A 20,977-nucleotide genomic window follows, 5' to 3' on the forward strand; every position below is an offset into this window, starting at 1 on the left:
CTGCACGCGCAAGCAAGCGGACACTCTCTCCCTTTCAGAACACCGCCTTACGCTCCAATCCTGAGCAGGGCCTGCGAGCCGTGGCCGCGAAGCCTGCTGGAACTTGTAGTCCGCTTCAGATTCTTTTTCCCTGTCTGCGCAGACTCGCACGGCCTGTGTTCGCCCTTCGGCCCTGCAGAAGCCCAGCCCAGACTTCTATGCTCCCCACCCCCATCCCGCTCCATCTCCCCGGGGGCCAACCTCCTCCGGTCACGTGGGAAGCCATTCATGCGGCGATTGGCCGTGGGGGTTCAGGGGCGGGGCGCGGGGGCCCTGAAAGGTTCCTTGCCCCTTGTAGGGCCGCTTGTTTGGCTGCTGCCGTCACCTCATGGCGACGCGGCTAGAGGAGGCAGCGCGGGGTAGAGGCGGCGCCGCCGAAGGGGCTATTGAGGCCGGACGGGGCGGACGGCGACGCAGCCCGCGGCAGAAGGTCAGTCTGGGAGGCGTCTGCGTTGTTGTCCGGCCGGGGAAATGCCCGGGCTAGATTTTTCGGGGTCCACATCTTCACTCTCTCTGGTTACCTTTAGCCACGGGACGAACATCCGGCCTTCTTCCTTCCCGGGGGTGACGACAGCGGGAGCGGGTCGGGGGAGATTTGGGACTGAGATAGATGGGATAGGAGGGAGCGAAGGTTGGGCTTTTGGGGCGCGCGACAGAGGTGGGGAGAGGGCAGGGGGCGCAGCCTGGTGTGAGGGGGAAGGGGTGCGAGGCGGGGGCGCGCCAGGTGTGACAGCCACGTGCGGCCGGTGCCGGGGAACCCCGGGCGCCAGGTGTTCCTTCTCCTAGCCCCCGCCCTCGGCGTGCTCTCCGTGCTCCCAGCGCAGTCGGAGGGCTACCTGGGTCAGGGGCTGGCCCGCTCTTGCCCGGCAGGTGCGCAGGGCGCGCTGCGGGGTGCGCCCGGTCGGCGCGGGCGAGGCTGTTGCGCAGTAAGATAACAGCGCGGGAGCTGGGGTTGCACTGCGCCCCCCTTCCCCCGCCCCCCTGCGCTCCCCGCCACTGCGCGGGCGGGCGAGCGCCGCCGGGCTGGAGGAGCCGCTGGGCTCCCGGGTCACAGGGCTCGTCTCTGGGCACCACGGGCCTGGTTACACGTGGGACCGGGACCCGCGATGGGAAGACGATGCTGATGGACCTGGGTCCCACAGGGTCGGGGGCAGCATCGCGTGTAGCCGGTCTTCCCATTTAGTCCTCCCTTCCCTTTCTTGCTCTTTCTTTATTTACCCTCCTTTCTTTTCTTTCTTTTTTTTTTTTTGGGTGAGCGGAAACTTGAGCGCCTCCCCCACCTGGCCTTTGGTCTCTCTTAATCTGGGAGACAGGCTGGACCGTTCCCCTTGCCTTACTTGACTCACGTCAAGGAGTTTTCAGTGTCTCCCTGGATACAGGAAAATCGAGACCTTCAGAATGGGAGAATTCCACTTGTTCTGGAGTCAGTGGGTGGAGTTCGAAAAAGATTGCACAACAAACGGGGTACAGGGCTTTCAGGGCCCAGGAATGGAAATCCGTGGGGAAAGGCGCTGGAAAGGTGGAAATCCCGTCTCTTTCCTTACAGTGGAACATACTGAAACGTTCAACTTGTTGGACGCCCTGCTTGATCACTCAGCTATTTAATATTACTTAATTATGCATTTGAATACTCTCAAAAATCACTCCTGTGTGAAATTACGAAATAATATTTTTCTTATGGGATTTATGAGCTTGAAAAAGGAGAACAAAGGTTTGGTTTACATCTGAGCAAAGTGTCAAGAATTGGCTTTAAGGGGCCTCTTTCTAAGGTGGATATTTTCATATCTCCCTGCATAAGGGTATTACTACTTCTCAGTTACCTCTCTTTCTCTTTCTTTCTTTGTACTCTAAAATAAAGATCCAGTACTTGAAGGACTGAAAAAGAAGCTGTGGATTGAATGTACTCTAGGGTTTCAAAACTGTCACTTTGGACACTTCATTTATTCCCTGAGGGTGGGGAGCCAATCTCAGTGTTCGATTTCATAGGTCCCCTAGGGGAGGACTCCGACAAAAAGCCACTGCAATTGAGGACATAAGTTCCCGTTTATGCCACTAGGATAAGGACCAAAAGTCTGAATTAGGAACTGAGGTTTAATCAACTAGCATTTTAAAAGACTGAAATAAGAGGTAATGACCCTTTGAGGCAGCACTCTGGGTAACAGCTGGATATGAATAGTCATGTGTGTCTGTACTGTCTCATTTTTGTTTTCTTAGCTCCTGTACCTTTTTTCTTTTGCTCGTGTTTTTCTGGGCATCTTTTTCCTTTTGATTTACAATTGACTATGACCTGGAATTGAAATATTTGGGTGTTAAATATTAGTTTTTGAATTTTCGTTTTAAAAAAATGGGTGACTATCTTGTGTCTGTGAAACTAACTTATTTCTTTATGACCCCTAATTTTTTTTATTTCCTCTGGGTTACCAGCTTGAAAGAATATTCCCAATTCTAACTTGATTTGTACTGCATTTTTTCAGGAAGCAGAAATGATGTTTAACTAATTCGAATGTTTTGAAAATATTGAGGGGATTAAAGAAGAGTGACTGTTTAGTCACTGACTTAAAGGGGAAAAACAACTGGAGACAGGCTTTATTGGCTCCTAGTTGTTTGAACCATCCACTTAGTCATTCTTCGCCAGCTCAGTTAATTGTGGCATCGTTTCATAACTACATCCCATTTGAATGGTCTCTTGAGGTAACTCTTTTCTTCTGAAGTTAATATTTTAGTACATTTCTAAGGGTCTCTTGAATTGTCTAAAACTGTGCTATCTGATATGATAGCTACTAGCTGCGTATTTAATTGAAATTAAGTAAGGGGTGCCTGGGTGGCTCAGTTGGTTAAGCATCTACCTTTGGCTTGGGTCCTGGGATCAAGACCTACATCAGGCTCCCCGTTCAGCCCTTCTGCCCTCTGCCCTTCACCCTACTCGTGCTCTCTCGCTCTTTCTTAAATAAATAGATAAAAGAAATTAAATAAAAATAAATACTCCATTCTTCTCTCATACTCACCACATTTCAAGTGTTCAGTAACCAACATGGCTAGTGGCTAATGTGTCAGAGCAGATCCAAAATATTTATGTCATTGTATAAAATTCTGTTGGACAGCATCTAAAAAGATGGAATATATATTGTCAAGTGTTAGAGGCATTTTTTTTCTTTTTTTTAATTTGTTTATTTGTTTATTTACAGCATAACAGTGTTCATTGTTTTGGCATCATTAGAGGCATTTTTTTTAGAACACCAAGGGCGTGGGGCACCTGGGTGGCTCAGTCATTAAGTGTCTGCTTTAGGCTTAGGTCATGGTCGTAGGGTCCTGGAATTCAAGCCCCATATCAGGCTCTCTGCTCAGCAAGGACACTGCTTCTCACTCTCCCTCTGTTCCCCCTACTTGTGCTCACTCTCTGTCAAATAAATAAATAAAATCTTAAAAAAAAAAACCCAAGGTCATTACTGTGTAAATTTCTATGTAGAATTTGTTTTAGGAGATTTAATTAAAAATTAATAGACACTGTTTTTTGAGCAGTTTTAACTTACAGAAAGATTGAATATCAATTACAGAGTTCCCATATATTCCTTCACACGTTGTTTCCCCTGTTATTTACATCTTGCATTAGTGTGGTGCATTTGTTAGAATTGACGAGCTAATATTGATACATTGCCATTAACAAAAGTCCATAATTTGCGTTGGGGTTCATTCTTGGTATTATACAGTTTAAGAGGCTGGGGTTTTTTGGTTTTTTTTTTTTAGATTTTTATTTATTTATTTGGCAGCGATCACAAGTAGGCAGAGAGGCAGGCAGAGAGAGAGGGGGGGAAGCAGGTCCCTGCTGAGTAGACGGCTCAATGAGGGTCTCGATCCCAGGACCCTGAGATCATAACCTTAGCCAAAGGCAGAGGCTTAACCCACTGAGCCACCCAGGCATCCCCTGTTTAAGAGTTTTGACAAATGTATCATGACCTGCATCCACCATTACAGTATCCTACAGAATAGTTTTCACTGCCCGGAAAATCCCCTACTTATCCCTCCTTAATAGCCACTGATCTTTTTACTATCTGTATAGTTTTGCCTTTTCCAGAAAGTCTAAGGTAGGTTTGATTTGGTTTTTAATACTAGATTTTTAAAAAAAATTTATTTATTTACTTGACAGAGCACAAGCAGGACGAGCAGCAGGGAGAGGGAGAAGGAGGCTTCCCACTGAGCAAGTAGCCTGATGCCGGGCTTGATCCCAGAACCCTGGGATCTCGACCTGAGCCAAAGGCAGAAGCCTAACTGACTGAGCCATCCAGGTGTCCCTTAATACTCGATTTTTGATGGGGAATGTTAAAAATGATCGAATTGCTGTTAAACTTATTTATAGGGGCACCTGGGTGGCTCAGTCAGTTGGGTGTCTGCCTTTAGCTCGGGTCATGATCTCAGGGTCTTGGGATCGAGTCCTATATCAGGCTCCCTGCTTAGCGGGGAGCCTGCTTCTCCCTCTCCTACCTACTCTTCCTGCTTGTGCTCTCTTTTGCTGTCTCTGTTGCTATCTCTGTCTCTCTCTCTCTCTCTCTCAAATAAATAAAATCTTTAAAAAATATTTTTAGGTCCATAAATCATTTGGAGGGATAAGGGTATGTAACCGAGGCTCAAATTAACAAAATCTTGTATCTATATAGCACCCCATAATTTTTACAGCGCTATTTGCACTTTTGTTAACTCTTAAGCATCACTGGATGCTATGGAGAAGGCTGAAGGAACTGTCATTGCCCTCATTTACAGAGGACAAACTGCTCAGCAAGGTCAAGTGATTTGCCCAAGGGGTGAAGCCAAGTCTAAAAACCAATACCCTGTCATCTAGACTACGGTAATAAGTAGTGTACTAGTGGTTGAATAGTATGGATTTTGGAGTCAAGACTCTTGGCTCTCTGCCACTTGCTTTATTAGCTGTGCAACCTTGGGTGAGTTTCTCAATCTTTCTGAACCTCAGTTGCATCATCTGTAAAGTGGCTATGATGCCACTTTACACCTACCACATAGGATTGTTTTAAAGAATAGGAGTTGGGGTGCTTGGGTGGCTCAGTGGGTTAAAGCCTCTGCCTTCGGCTCAGGTCATGATCTCAGGGTTCTGGGATCGAGCCCCGCATCAGGCTCTCTGCTCAGCAGGGAGCCTGCTTCCCTTCCTCTCTCTGCCTGCCTCTCTGCCTACTTGTGACTCTCTCTGTCAAATAAATAAATAAAATCTTTAAAAAAAAAAAGATAGGAGTTGATGATGAGAAGCACTCAGTACACTGCTGGGCATATAGAATTTTCCTTGATCTGGTAGGGAGACTATAGGAAAGATCCATTTCTGTTGCTTTTAGGGTACTGTTAATTTGGTAAATCTACTTACCAAGCTTGGAGTTTTCTCTCTTCCCAGAATCTCTCTAGGATAGCTAAAATGAGAAGTCCAGTCAGTGTGGCAAGAGTATGGGGTAGGAAGAAACCATCTCATTATCTTGTTTTTCTCCCCATTTGTGGATTTGAACGTCCACTCTTCTGGCACAGAGATTAAATAATAATCCAAGTGGCCTTCTCTTTACAACATTGTTGTCTATTTTCTTTCTTTTTTTTTTTTTAAAGATTCCATTTATTTCTTTGACAGACAGAGATCACAAGTAGGGAGAGAGGCAGGAATAGAGAGAGAGAGAGAGGAGGAAGCAGGCTCCCCGCCAAGCAGAGAGCCCGATGCGGGGCTCGATCCCAGGACGCTGGGATCATGACCTGAGCGAAAGGCAGAGGCTTAACCCACTGAGCCACCCAGGCGCCCCTGTTGTCTATTTTCAAACTTTGGTCAATTTCATTTTCAAGGAGAACCAAAGAGGCAAAGCAGTAATGAGAGTAGACCAGATCTAGCACATCCTTTAGTAAGTCCCTGTTTTTGAATTATAATATGCCACATTTATATACCATTTTACTGGGAGGTGGTTTGTATGTTATCTGTGTCATTTATATTGTTTTTGACTAGAGAAGTGGGGTTTTTTTGTTTGTGTTGTTTTGTTTTTGTTTTTAAGTAGACTCCATGTCCAGCGTGGAGCCCAGTGTGGGACTCGAACTCACGACCCTGAGATCAAGACTTGAGCTGATACCGAGTTGGACGCTTAACTGATTGAGCCATCTAGGCACCCCAAGAAGTTTGTTCTTTTTTAATTGAAGTATAGTTGACACATAAGCTCACATTAGTTTCAGGTACACAACATAGTGTACCTCTATGTACACTATAGAGTAGTGTACTACTCTATAGTGTAGTACTATACTATGTGTAATGTGTAGACCTGTTCTACACATTATGGTAGATCTACACATTATGGTAGATTATACATTTACCACAACAGGTCTACACATTATGGTAGATTATACATTTACCACAAGTGTAGTTACCATCTGTCACCATATAGTGCTATTACAATACCTTTGACTATATTCCCTGTGCTGTACCTTTTATTCCTGTGACATACTCATTCTATAACTGGAAGCTTGTACCTGTCACTCCCCTTAACCCATTTTGCCCATCCTCTTACCACCCTCTCCTCTGACAACCATCAGTTGTCTGTATTTATGGTATTATGGTATTATGTATTATGTATGGTATTATGTATTATGTATGTATGTATTTATGGGTGTGTTTGTTTTTCTTGTTTGTTTATTTGTTTTGTTTTCTTAAGATTCCACATACAAATGAAGTCATGGTATTGGTCTTTCTCTGACTTCACTTACCATAATGGCCTCTAGGTCTATCCCAATTGACTAGAGAAGTTTAATGTAGGAATGTGTATGTTAAATCTATAAAACAGGGTGTATATGATTTGCTTGTGAAGGATTCACTATAAAAGATTTTTCAATAGATATGCCGTTCAGATTGTACACTTTACAGAGAGCTGCGTTTCAAAGGAAAGAAATCTGAGTCCTCAATGTTACCTGCAGTGCACTAGGCACTTAAAATGTGCTTCCATTCTAATATCTGCTTACCTTTACAGAGTGGGTGACACGAGATCTGAGGCTCAGTCAAATAACAGAAAACTTGCTTTAAATAACATAGCTCAGAGTTGATGAAGTTGGCCTAGAGTTGATACATAATTGTGCAACTGGTATACCCTATTGCATGGACAGTTTCTGCTTACCTAGCAAATTTTAATATCACAAAGAAATTCCTTCGCCTTTTCCTCCCCTACTCACCCCCTTTCCCCTCCTTCAGTTTCTTTTTATTTGGTTCTAAACTGATGACCAGTAACTGTTAGTTACTATACCAGATGTGACAGTATTTTAAATGTATAAAATAATGTACAAATTTAATGTAGTATTCATTAACACTTAGAATTAGCTACGTTTAATTTCTCCCAAGTGGAGCATTTCCAGAAGAAAATAAAAATAGGAGAGGTGACCCTTTAAGGATTTGAACCTTGAGAGTATTTTTATGATTCAATTCATTTCCTAGTTGAAACTCTCTTGGTACTGGTAACTACTTAAATTTTATTACTTGATGGAAAAGATACATAAAATAACCAGTGTTGTCCTACTGTGCTATCAAAATAATTTCCTTAGCATTTATTGCTCAGGGTTTTGATTTGCATTCTGTGTTACATTTCCAAAATGTCCCCCAGAATGACTCCCATTCTCCCCAACTTCCCACTCTATAGTCTGCCATAAGTAGTATTCCCTACTTTCAGAAAGGTCAACGTAGAATGGTTTGGTAAGGAAGATGTGCCAGCAGCTTAGAAGTACATTTCACCGAGTATTGTATGAATGGGCATGTGGGTGATATTAAAAGTGAGAATATAGGCATTTTGTGTAATTTGCAAATGCATCCTTGTTCAGATATTATAACAGTTCTGCATGCTGCAGTTTATATTGATTATATCTAATCTTACAACTCTAGAAGGTAGATAATATACATCTCTAGTTTACAGATAAGGAAACTGAGAGGCTGATTTCCCTCATGGCTGCACAGGAGGCAGTAAGTGGTATGTTTGAAGGTCAGACTTTTTGGGCTCCAAAGTTGTTACCCATGTGCCATGTGTCTTGTGCTCTCTTAACACATTTCTTGAGAATAGTGAATAAAAACGTGCTCCTTGTTGAATGTAAGCAAAACTCAGTGGTGGGTCAAAAGAGTAGTCATTTTTGTTAAATGAAAAGAAATTGTGAAGGGTGGGTTGGATCACCGGGGGTATGGAAAAGCTATTATGATCTGGGAAGTTTTGAGGGGAATTTTGAGCCTTACAGGTTTCATACCTTTTGTTTCACTGAGGCCTTGGGTCACCCTTAAGATAAATGATTTAGGAAGAATGCTGTGCTTTAAAATTCTGCAAAAACACCTCCAATTGTATGAGTGTAATTTGGATAAATTGAAAGATAAAGGGTTTAGAGCGACCTTTTTGTAAAAAACCTTCTTTTTTTTTTAAGATTTTATTTATTTATTTGACAGACAGAGATCACAAGTAGGCAAAGAGGCAGGCGGGGTGGGGGGGGCTGGAAGAAGGCTCCCCGCTGAGCAGAGAGCCCGATGCAGGGCTCAGTCCCAGGACCCTGGGATCATGAGCTGAGCCTAAGGCAGAGGCTTAACCCACTGAGCCACCCAGGTGTCCCTAAAAAACTGTCTTAAAGTCCACACAACAGAGTGTTAACAAAGAACTAAAGTGGTCTGGGTAAGCAGGACAAGAAAAAAGGGAAAGCTTGATATTCAGAAGTTCATCATGGTTGGTCCACATGGATCTGACGAAGTATGGCTTCATAAAGTTGGGACGGGTGTTCCATTTCGGTAACCCATAAAAGTAGAACATTTAACATCTTAGGAGTCTGTAGCTTGAAGATACTAATTGTGTGACCCAGCCCCTGCCGTTCTGCAAAATAGGTCAGGCCCAAGCATGTTTCAGTAGCTTTGGGCATTAAAATTTTGGGGTTTCCTGATACTTTTGCTGCTGAGATAGATGTTTAGACTAATGCAGATATCTTTCAGTTTGCAGATTATCACTGAATTACAGTTTTAGAGCTAGAAATGATTTTGCAAATCATAGAGTCTGGCATCCTTTATTTTTATAAAATAAATAGTCATAGAAATTAAGTGTGAAATCAATGCCATCATCCTTGCTTTCAAAGGCAAATGATGTGCATAGTCTGATACAGATGTTAGCACCCACCCCAGATGTTAGTAGTAGGTGTAGTGCCACTACTACAAGAGAGATCATAAGGCTAAAGAAGCTATGTCCCACCTAGACCATTTCTGGACCTCTTTGCTCATTTCTTGGCTTCTTTGCCAGTAGGGGAGATCTGGTTCCCTCATCCTAACTTCAGCACTGGTTTCCCTCTTTTTTTTCTCATTTACCCATTAATGTCTCTGTGTGCTCCCCATGCTCATAACATATTGCGACAGATCATTGGCAGCCTTTTGCTGCCAAAAGTTAGGAGTTGGGACAACTCCTAGAACTTATTACCTTCAGTTTATATCCCTCCTCAGAACTCTGCCATTGCTCTGGTTTTACTCATGTATTTTTTTTTTTTTTTTGGTTAACAGCTTTATTGAGGTATAATTCACATACCATACAATTCACCCACTTAAAATGTACAGTTTTTTAGTGTATTCAGTGTATTCAGAGTTTTGTGACCATCACGACATTTATTTTTAACATAACCTTGGAAGAACGTGTTCTCTGGAATGATAGAGAAAAAGCTAAGAATTCAGCCTCTGCTTTCCAAGCCCTTAGGTTCAGGACCGAGGACACACTACTTTAAATTATATCCATGAGCCTGTTTGTTCATCATACTTGCCTGTAAGATAGTTCTGAGGATTAAATGAGGAGGTATATCAAGTGCTGTTGGAGAGGCTTCCGAATGAACCAGAGGAAATGGCACTCCTGGCTCCCTGTCTTTGTACTTGGTCCCAGGGCCGTATTCCCTAGAGATGGATCTGCTGGGGTAAGGGTCCCGAGATGAGGACCCCTCTCAGACCGTGGTTTGAGTGTGTTGGCCTTTTAGTCTCTCTATTTGTGTTCTGCCACAACCAGGACAGCAGTTCTCAAACTTTTTGGTTTCCGAATCTTTTTGCAAATTTTTAAGTATCCTTTTGTTTTTATGGGTTATATCTAATATTTCCCATATTAGAAATTAAAACAAGTTTTAAATTATTATTCATTTTAAATGAACTCATATTGTACTAATTATCCAATGCTGTGTAACAATCACCCCAAGACTTGGTGCTTGAAACGTTTATGATCTCTTTCTATAGGTCAGGAATCTGGGTGCGGCTTAGTTCTCTGCTTCAGGGTCTCATGGACTGCAGTCATCTGAAGGCTTGATGGAGATGGATCCACTCCCTAGCTCACTCATGTAGTTATAGGCGGGCTTCAGTTCCTTATGAGCTGTTGGCTCCAGGGTTCCCTTGGTTCCTTGTTGCATGGGCCTTTACATAGGTATCTCACAACATGGCTGCCGGCTTCATTAGAATGAGCAAGACTGTCAGCAGAACAGAGACGAAAGTTGCAGTCTTTTGTCACATAGCCATAGAGGTGACAGACCCTCACTTTTGCCAGATTCTCTCTTCTTTAGAAATCAGTCACTAGGGGCGCCTGGGTGGCTCAGTGGGTTAAAGCCTCTGCCTTCAGCTCAGGTCATGATCCCAGGGTCCTGGGATTGAGCCCGCATCAGGCTTTCTGCTCAGCAGGGAGCCTGCTTCCGCCTCTCTCTCTGCCTGCCTCTCTGCCTACTTGTTATCTCTGTCAAATAAGTGAATAAAATCTTAAAAAAAAAAAAAGAAATCAGTCACTAGGTCTAGCCTTCATTCAAGGGGACGGAATTATACAAGGCTGTGACTACCAGGAGAATCACTGAGAGCCATGTCAGAAGCTGCCTGCCACATACCAGCATAATGGTTTTTGAAAATTAAATACTGATTATCCACAATAACAGACTCCTAAATACAGAGAACAAACTGGTGGTTGCCAGGTGGCTGGGGGAATGGGTGAAATAGATGAAGGGAATTAAAAAATCAAGATGTCTTGATTTTTTTTTTTTAAATGAGGAGAGTGGCATTGTTTTATATTTTTGCAGGTTTCTTTAATGAATGGCTTAAGAAACAGCTGAATTCTCAAATCTGCTTCTGGATTCAGTCGATGGCGGTATGCCGTTGCAGTTGAGGTATACGGAGACAGTCTGGCCTTACACGTGTATGTAGTTGGAGCAGGGAGGAGTGTTTTTTTTTTTTTAAGATTTGATTTATTTATTTGAGAGAGAGAGACAGTGAGAGAGAGCATGAAGGAGGAGAAGGTCGGAGGGAGAAGCAGACTCCCCATGGAGCTGGGAGCCTGATGCGGGACTCGATCCCAGAACTCCAGGATCATGACCTGAGTGGAAGGCAGTCGTTCAACCAACTGAGCCACCCAGGCATCCCAGGGAGGAGTGTTTTAATAGCTTTTTCAGACAGGGAAATTCTTTGGTATTACACCAAAACTTGGCAAGTAGTAGTTCTTGAAGGTTAGTTGCCAATGTGAATTCTGAAACTCTACGAAACTTTTAGTACTGTTATATTAAAATCTAATGGTCTGTTCTGCACTTTGAATGCATGTTCTTTTCCCATCATGTTGTAATATCATGTTAATCATCTGAAAAGTACTGGTGTACCAAATTGTGTCGATCTTCCAAATGTTGACACATTTTGTTATATAATATCAAAATAATGGTAGTATCATCATTGATGTCATCAGGAGAGGTTTTTTTGTAACAGTGTTATTAGTTCAGGCGTGATTTAACAATTTTTTACATTACTCAGCGCTCACTACCGGAAGTATAGTCTCCATATATCGCCATACAGTGTTATTATATTATTATTCACTGTAGTTCTGTGTTGTACAGAAAAGTCTTAAGTATTGGGAACCTGCCAAACTCATGGTAGCAGATAGTTGGTTTTTTTTTTTTTTTAAAGATTTTATTTATTTATTTGACAGAGAGATCACAAGTAGGCAGAGAGGCAGGCAGAGAGAGGAGGAAGCAGGCTCCCTGCGGAGCAGAGAGCCTGATGTGGGGCTCGATCCCAGGACCCTGAGATCATGACCTGAGCCGAAGGCAGTGGCGGTAGCAGATAGTTTTTAAAAAATTCTAGATTTTGCTTAAAAAACTCAAATTTTGTCATTGACAACAAATACTATCTGTTGTTTGCCTTGAAGTAACAAGCTCACTATATTTATTTTGGAGAATATGTGTGCCAAATACCCACATCTGAATAAATAAGCACGGTGTATCTTTTTTTTTTTTTTAAGATTTTATTTATTTGACAGAGAGAAACACAGTGAGAGAGGGAACACAAGCAGAGGGAATGGGAGAAGGAGAAGCAGGCTTCCCGCTGAGCAGGGAGCCCCATCTAGGGCTTGAACCCAGGACCCTGGGATCATGACCCGAGCCGAAGGCAGCTGCTTAACGACTGAGCCACCCAGGTGCCCCAGCACACTTTATCTTAAAAACGAGAAAAGAAAAAAAAGGTGATCCATGAAAAAAAAAAGCTACTGGTGGGACTTGTAGTTCAAACAACTGCATTAGTGGTTTTCTTTAGGGTCCCATCTCACTTCTGTTTGCAGCAGAAGAGCTTTATGTGTACTTTCTTTGTCTTCACACAGTTAAAAAGATGTGGGGGCACCTGGGTGGCTCAGTGGGTTAAGCCTCTGCCTTCGGCTCAGGTCATGATCCCAGGGTTCTGGGATCGAGCCGCTCAGTGGGGATCCTGCTTCCTCCTCTCTCTCTGCCTGCCTCTCTGCCTACTTGTGATCTCTGTCTGTCAAATTAAAAAAAAAAAAATCTTTAAAAAGATGTGTAGTCATTGGTTGAGATTTAATAAAAATTTGTAATTTTATTGCTTCCTCAAGGGCATTTTTAAGTAAACATGCCCCCTCCTCCTCTGTTAGAGTACATGGTGGTGAAGAAGACCATGACTTAGAGTTTGGTGTCCCTCCTTGATATTGTTCTTAGGAGTCAGTACTGTTACTCTTTTTTTTTTTTTTTTTTAAGATTTTATTTATTTATTTGACAGACAGAGATCACAAGTAGGCAGAGAGGCAGGCAGAGAGAGAGGAGGGGGGAAGCAGGCTCCCCGCTGAGCAGAGAGCCCGATGTGGGGCTGGATCCCAGGACCCCGAGATCATGACCTGAGCTGAAGGCAGAGGCTTAACCCACTGAGCCACCCAGGCTCCCCAGCACTGTTACTCTTTACTGCTTTTGTACCATTAGTGCAAATGTTAACACCAGAAGACAATACCTCTGTATTATGAAAATAATGTTTGAGCTTTGCAGACTACCTGGAAGAGTCCATAGGGACCATACTTTGAGAACCACTGTCCCTGAGTTGTCTCAGGAGTGGGCTCTGCTTTTCCTTGTTTCATGTTTCCAAGACCATTCTCTCAGAAGAGAATAGGCTTATTTTTCCTGGCCCTGTTCCTAAACCTTGTTCTAGGAATGTGGAATCCCAACTATTACTGACTCAACTGCTTTATCTTGCTAATGGAGCAATTCAGTAATCCTAGCAACCAGAATATTTTTACATTTAATTCGTAATGGCGAGTTTAAAGTTAGGTTTTATTTGTTAAAGGCTTGAAAGAACTTTTTTTTTTTTTAAAGATTTTACTTATTTATTTGACTGAGAGAAATCACAAGTGGCAGGCAGACAGAAAGGGGGAAGCAGGCTCCCCGCTGACCAGAAAGCCCCGTGTGGGGCTACATGCCATGTCCCTGGGATCATGACTTGAGCCTAAAGCAGACACAACTGGCTGAGCCATCCAGGAACCCCATGTCATGATGCTTACCTTCAAATGTGATTCTTTAGGACAACCCCCGTAGAAGCATTCTCTCCATACCAAGCTCAATAAATGTAGGTCTCAAACAATGGACTTTTCCCCTCTTACTTCCTACTTTGTTTATCTGTATAATGGAGTACATTCTCACTGTCTTAGAATTGTAAGGCTAACCTACATAATGTATTTAAAAAGTCTAGCACATAGCAATTAGTAGATGTTCTGTGTTTTCCTTCTTCCCTTTACTCAGAACTTAGTCTTAGGTATACTATTTTTTCTTTTAAAGATTATTTATTTATTTATTTGACAGACAGATCACAAGCAGGCAGAGAGGCAGGCAGAGAGAGAGGGGAAAGCAGGCTCACCGCCAAGCAGAGAGCCCGATGTGGGGCTCGATCCCAGAACACTGGGATCATGACCTGAGCAGAAGGCAGAGGCTTTAATCCACTGAGCCACCCAGGCGCCCCAGGTATACTGTGTTAAACCCTCTTTTGTAAATTCCATGTATCTCAAACACTAGGCTGTTTATTTTTTCCTCAGTTTATTTTAATTGAGGTAAAATTGGAAATATCACATTATATTAGTTTCAGATGTACATTATAATAATTCAGTATTTGTATACACTACAAAAGTGATTGCTACAATAAATCTATTTACCGTCCATCACCATATGATTGACCTCCTTTAGCCCACCTCCAACCCCCTTCCTTTCTAATAACCACCTATTCCCTGAATCTGTGAGTTTTGTTTTTTTAGAGTCCACATAAAATTAAAATCCTGTGATATTTGTCTATCTCTGTCTGGCTTATTTTGCTTAGCATAATACCTCTAGGTCCATCCCTGTTGTTGCAAATGGCAAGATTTTGTTCTTTTTTATGGCTGAGTAATACTCCATAATGTATATACACCACATCTTCCTTATTCATTCATCCACTGATGGGTACTTAGATTGTTTCCATATCTTGGCTATTGTAAATAATGCTGCAGTGAACACAGGGATGCATGTATCTTTTCAAATTTATATTTTCATTTTCTTCAGATAAATACCCAGAATTGAAATAGCTGGATCATGTGGTAGGTCTATTTTTAACCTTTTGAGGAGCCTCCATACTGGTATTCATAGAAGCTGCACTAATTTACGTTCCTACTGTACACAAGGGTTCCCTTTTTTTGTGTAACCTTTCCAACACTTCTTTCTTTCTTTCTTTCTTTTTTTAAGATTTTATTTATTTATTTGACACAGAGAGAGTGAGAGAAGGAATATAAGCAGGGTAAGTGGGAGAGGGAGAAACAGGATGTGGGGCTCGATCCCAGAACCCTGGGATCATGACCTAAGCTGAAGACAGATGATTAATGACTGGGCCACCCAGGCGCCCCCACTTGTTAATTCTTGTTGTTGTTAAGATTTTATTCATTAGAGTAAGCACGAGCAGAGGGAGAGGGACAAACAGACTCCCTACTGAGCAGGGAGCCCAATTTGGAGCTTAATCCCAGGACCCTAAGAGCATGACCTGAGCCGAAGGCAGACTCTTAACCTACTGAGCCACCTAGGTGTCCCCTTGTCTTCTTGCTAATAGTCATTCTGACAGGTATGAGATGATACCTCATTGTGGTTTTAATTTGCATTTCCCTAATGATGAGTGACATTGAGCATCTTTTTATATACCTGTTGGCCATCTGTATGTCTTTGGAAAAATGTGTATTTAGATCCTCTGCCCATTTTTTTTTTTTTTAAGATTTTGTTTATTTGTCAGAGAGCACAAGCAGGGGGAGTGGCAGGTAGAGGCAGAGGGAGTAGCAGGCTCTCTGCTGAGCAAGGTGCCCAATGCAAGCCTGGATTCCAGGACCTGGATCATGACCTGAACCAAAGGCAGATGTTTAACAGACTGAGCCACCTGGGTGTCCCTACCCATTTTTTTAAAAAAAGATTTATTTGAGAGAGAGTGCACATGCTCATGCAGGGGGTAGGGGCAGATGGAGAGGGAGAAATAATTTTTTTCTTTTTTTTTTTTTTTTTTAAATTTTATTTATTTATTTGACAGACAGAGATCACAAGGAGGCAGAGAGGCAGGCAGAGAGAGAGGGGAGGAAGCAGACTGTCCGCAGAGCGGAGAGCCTGATGCGGGGCTCGATCCCAGAACCCTGAGATCACGACCTGAGCTGAAAGCAGAGGCTTCAACCCGCTGAGCCACCCAGGCGCCCTCTTTTTTTTTAAGATTTTATTTCTTTGAGAGAGAGCATGTATGTGCATGAGCTGTGTGGAGGGGCAGATGGAGAGAGGGAGAAGCAGGCTCTCCACTGAGCAGGGAGCTGGATGCAGGGCTGGATCCCAGGACCCTGGGATCCTGACCTGAGCCAAGGGCAGATGCTTAACGACTGAGCTACCCAGGTGCTGTGGGAGAGAAAATCTTAAACAGACTCCACATTGAGCATGGAGCCCAACATGGGGCTCAATCTCATGACACCGAGATCACTACCTGAACCGAAACCAAGAGTCAGACACTTGACCTACTGCACCACCCAGGTGCCCCTCCTTTGCCCATTTTTAACCAGATTGTTTCTTTTTTTATTATTGAGTTGTATGAGTTCTTTATGTATTTTTGAATACCTAAATGTATTCATTTATTCATTCTGAATATATGATTTGCAAATACCTTCTGTCATTCAGAAGGCTGCCTTTTGGGTGCCTGGGTGGCTCAGTGGGTTAAGCCTCTGCCTTCAGCTCAGGTCATAAACTCAGGGTCATGGGGTTGAGCCCCACATCGGGGGCTCTGCTCAGCAGGGAGCCTGCTTCCTCCCTCTCCCTCTGCCTGCCTCTCTGCCTACTTGTGATCTCTCTCTGTCAAAATTAATAAATAAAATCTTTAAAAAAAAAAAAAAATAAAAAAAATAAATAAAGAAAGAAGGCTGCCTTTTAATTTTACTGATGGTTTCCTTCACTGTGTAGAAGCTTTTTATTTTTATTTATTTATTTAAAGATTTTATTTATTTGACAGGGAGAGGGAACGAGCACAAGCAGAGGGAGCGGCAAACAGAGGGTGAGGGAGAAGCAGGCTCTCTGCCAAGGAGGGAGCCTGATGCAGGACTCTATCGTAGGATCCTGGAGTCATGACCTGAGCCGAAGGCAGAGGCTTAATCCACTGAGCCACCCAGGCACGTCTCTTTAGGGTTTTCTGTGTATAGAATTATGTCATCTGCAAATACCGACAATTTTGGATGCCTGTTCCTTAATTGGATGCCTTTTATTTTCTTTTTCTTGCCTACTGCTGTGGCTAGGATTTTCAATACTCTGTTGAATAAACGTGGTGATGGTGGGCATTCTTGTCTTGTTCCTGTTAGAGGAGAAGCTTCCAGCTTTTCACTGTTCAGTATGTTGTTTGCTGTGGGCTTGTCATGTGTGGCTTTTATTATGTTGAGGTATGTTCTTTCTGCCTCCACTTTGTTGAGAGTTTTTATTTTATTTTTTAAAGATTTATTTAGAGAGAGAGGGAGAGAGAACATTTGAGTGTGGGGAAGGGCAGAAGGATCACCATATACTGTGATATCACTCGCAAATTAACTAAAGAATCAATCAACTTCAAAGGTTTTTGTTTTTTTTTTTTTAATTTATTTATTTGACAGGGAGAGAGAAAGATGGAAGACAAGCAGGGAGAGTGGGGGGTAGTGGGAGAGGGAGAAGCAGGCTTCCCACTGAGCAGGGAGCCCAATGTGGGGCTCCATCTCAGGACCCTGGGATCATGACCTGAGCCGAAGGCAGACAGATGCCCAACAACTGAGCCACTCAGGCGCCCCCAAAATTGTTTTTGTTTTTTTTTTAATGAAAGTAATACATTCACATAATAAAATAAAATAGAACCAAAAAGTATAAGATGAAAAGTAAGTCTCTGTTCATTTCTAGCTTCTAGGCCCATCTGTTATGGTGAACAATTTTGAGGGTATTCTCAGAAAAATATTTTCTAATATACTGGCTTAAATATGGATACATTTTTTGAAAAAGATATTATTTATTTATTTGACACAGAGAAGGAGAAAGTGCAAGCAGAGAGAGAGGGAGAAGCAGGCTCCTCACTGAGCAAGGAGCTCAGTTGCGGTGGGGGGGGGGGGGGCTCCATCCAGGACCCCAGGGTCATGACGGGAGCCGAAGGCAGACACTTAACTGCTGAGCCACCCAGGCTCCCCTATGAATACATTTTTAATATGTACTGAGATGTTCATCCTGCACTAGATGTTTGTATTTTTCCCTACTTAATTATACCTTGGAGATCTGTATTGATGCTGATCTACATTATTCTTTCAAATCGCTGCAGTTTTACCTTGAATGGATGAGCATTATTTACTTAAGCAGTTCCTTATTTGTAGATATTTAGGTGGTTTTGTGTGGTAACGGTCAGTAGTTTGGTGAATAGCCTTTGCCCTTGAGTGATAGTATCTTCAGAATAAACAAGTGGTGGACTTGCTGGATAAAAGTGAATGTGTACTCAGACGTTGATAGGTGCTGCTGCATACCCCTGCAAAACTACTGCTCTACCAGTTTAGACTCCCAGGACTGTACTGAGGGACTTGTTTGCTCATAGTAAGGTTTGTTCTGTTCTTTTTAAATCAACCTTTTTATATCTGGTAGGTTAAAGATGATTTATATTTTCATGCGTATTTCTTTTATTATGAGTGAGGTTAAACATGTTCTGTAACTGTGATCTGCTTGTTCACAAAACTTGCAAATGGGTCTCTGCCTCATTTGAAGCCCGTACAAATGCGGCCTTTTGAAACTGGTCCAAACTGATCTTCCTCTCCTTTAAAAAAACATCTTTTGTGCTTCTTGGTTTACTTAGTTCTTTCCCATGCCAAGGTTATGAAGAAAATTTTACTTAGGACTTCTAGTTCTTTGTGGTTTTCATTTACTGTTTTTCAGTCCTGGTACATCTGGAGGGATGCTACAGGATATCACTCTTTTTCTCCCATATGGTTTGAGAGATACCTTAAATCGTTTATCTCCTTTACCAATTTGAAATGACATCATTTTTTAAAAAATTTATTTATTTGACAGACAGAGATGACGAGTAGGCAGAGAGGCAGGCAGAGAGAGAGGGGGAAGCAGGCTCCCTGCCAAGCATGGAGCCTGATGTGGGGCTCGATCCCAGGACCCTGGGGTCATGACCTGAGCCGAAGGCAGAGGCTTTAACCCACTGAGCCACCCAGTCGCCCCGAAATGACATCGTTTTTAATATAGTGAATTCCCATATATGGGTCTGCATGGTCTGTATTGGAAGACAGTGCTATATAATTAGGAAGCCTCTGACAAGTATTTCATGCTTGAAATAAAAATAAGGTTTCATCTGTGGGAGTTCATATTTTGAGATATTAAGAGTTTATTGTCTTAAAGAATATGGAGGAGGCACCTGGGTGGCACAATGGGTTAAGCATCCGACTCTTGGTTTCAGCTCCGGTCATGGTCTCAGGATCATGAGATCAGCATGGGGCTACTTAAGACTCTCTCCCTCTCCTTCTGTCCCCCATCACCCCCCAGAAAAGAGTATAGGCATATTGTAGAGATGGACTCTAGAATCTAATTATATTCTAGTGCACAGTAATATGTCATTTTATCTGTTAAAAATTAAAATCCTTTCATTTCATTTCATTTCATTCCTTTGTTCTAACACAGTGAAACAGACTACTATTTAAGGAGGCATCAGGTTATATAATATATATTTTAAAGGCTTTGGTCCAAAATGTTTAAAACAGAATTTTGAAATGAATGATTGATGCAGTGTTAACTGTGTGGAAAAGTTTGCTATCCAGAATAATTCTTTGAAAGACTAAAATAACTTTAGTATATAAACTATTTTAAATGATTTATATACAGCTAGAGTCACTTTTCTGATTTAAAAAGTATATGAAACCCCCACCAAGTACATGAAATCCCCACCAACTCCATCCACCTATTTAAAAAAATTAAAAAGCACATGAAAATGTAAATGTTATAATAAGTTTGTAAAATTTATATTTGGAAATGTAAAAGCTTCTCAAAATACTGGATACGTTTAGGAGGGAGGTTCATATTTTTAAAAAATCAACTAAGGCTGATAGCTGATGTCTTGAGAGATACAGAGTATTTTTGGTATCTTTCAGTATTTCCTTGGGTGGTTCTTCCTTCTCTGGCCCCCACTGGGTCTGCCAAACATGCACTCTTGTTGTCACATTCCTGTTTGGTAGTTGACAGCTCTTAGGGCAAGTTATTAGAAACATAGGGTTGAAGGGATTTTTAGAGATAATTCAGTTTCTCCTAAGACACAAAAACATAGGGGCGCCTGGATGGCTCAGTCAATTAAGCATCTGACTCTTGATTTCTCCTCGAGTCTTGATCTCAGGGTCATGAATTCAAGCCCCAAGTTGGGCCAAAAAAGTAAAACAATAACAACCTGGATACCTTAAAAAAAAAAAAATCACTTAAATTATTTAAAGATAGCCCTACCCCCAAATTAGTCCTTTCTCACCTCTTTAAATTCCAGAGTTCATCACTGCTAAAAATTTAAAGCTCTTTCCCAGTGTTTTCCTATTTCATCCTTGTATATCTAGCATGCTATATATTTTTAGACATCCTTTAACTTCTTAGGTTTATTTTTTAACTGCACAAGAGATCTGTTTGACCTTTCATTTTTCAAGGCTAATGTATGAAGTGTGAGGGGAGTTGTGTAATGAAGAAAACCTAGGCTCTTGAGTTTGACAGACCTGGTTTTGAATTTTGTGAGTTCCTTTTCCTGACTTAATATGATCGTGGGCAAGTTACTTCAACTCAGTAAGTTTCATTTGCCTTATCTGGGAACAATAAGACCAGACTCTCCGAGGGGAAGGTTAAATGGGGGTTTATAAAGGGACCTGCAGGTTGTGAAGGTTCTCGTCACCTACTTGATAAAATTTTTCAGGACTGTCTGGGAACCCAAGGCAAGCTACAGCTCCTCCTCAGGAAAATGCATAAATGTGCACAGTCTTTCCCACCTGCTTCCGCTGAAGGGCCACCCTAGCCTTCAGTGTTAGGGTTTGAATTATTTCTGCTTTTAACACATGCCTGGCACTAGTTGAAGACATTTGATCTCATTTAAGCAGATGGTAGTTGAAGTAATTAGGAAGTGAATGTGGGTGTTGCCTTTTTTTGTTTTTATTTA

General features: G+C 42.2%; 1 protein-coding gene across 1 annotated transcript in view; it reads left to right on the forward strand.

Moving 5' to 3' along the window:
• Positions 1-347: 347 nt before the first annotated feature.
• Positions 348-20,977, forward strand: part of TXLNG (taxilin gamma) — a 57,003-nt gene continuing 36,373 nt past the window's right edge. The window contains exon 1 of the mRNA XM_045995187.1: positions 348-469. Coding sequence (XP_045851143.1) covers positions 368-469 — 102 coding nt within the window. The 5' untranslated portion in view covers positions 348-367. The remainder of the gene's footprint in view (positions 470-20,977) is intronic.

This window comes from Meles meles, chromosome X (assembly GCF_922984935.1).
Source record: "Meles meles chromosome X, mMelMel3.1 paternal haplotype, whole genome shotgun sequence".
Lineage (NCBI taxonomy): Eukaryota > Metazoa > Chordata > Mammalia > Carnivora > Mustelidae > Meles > Meles meles.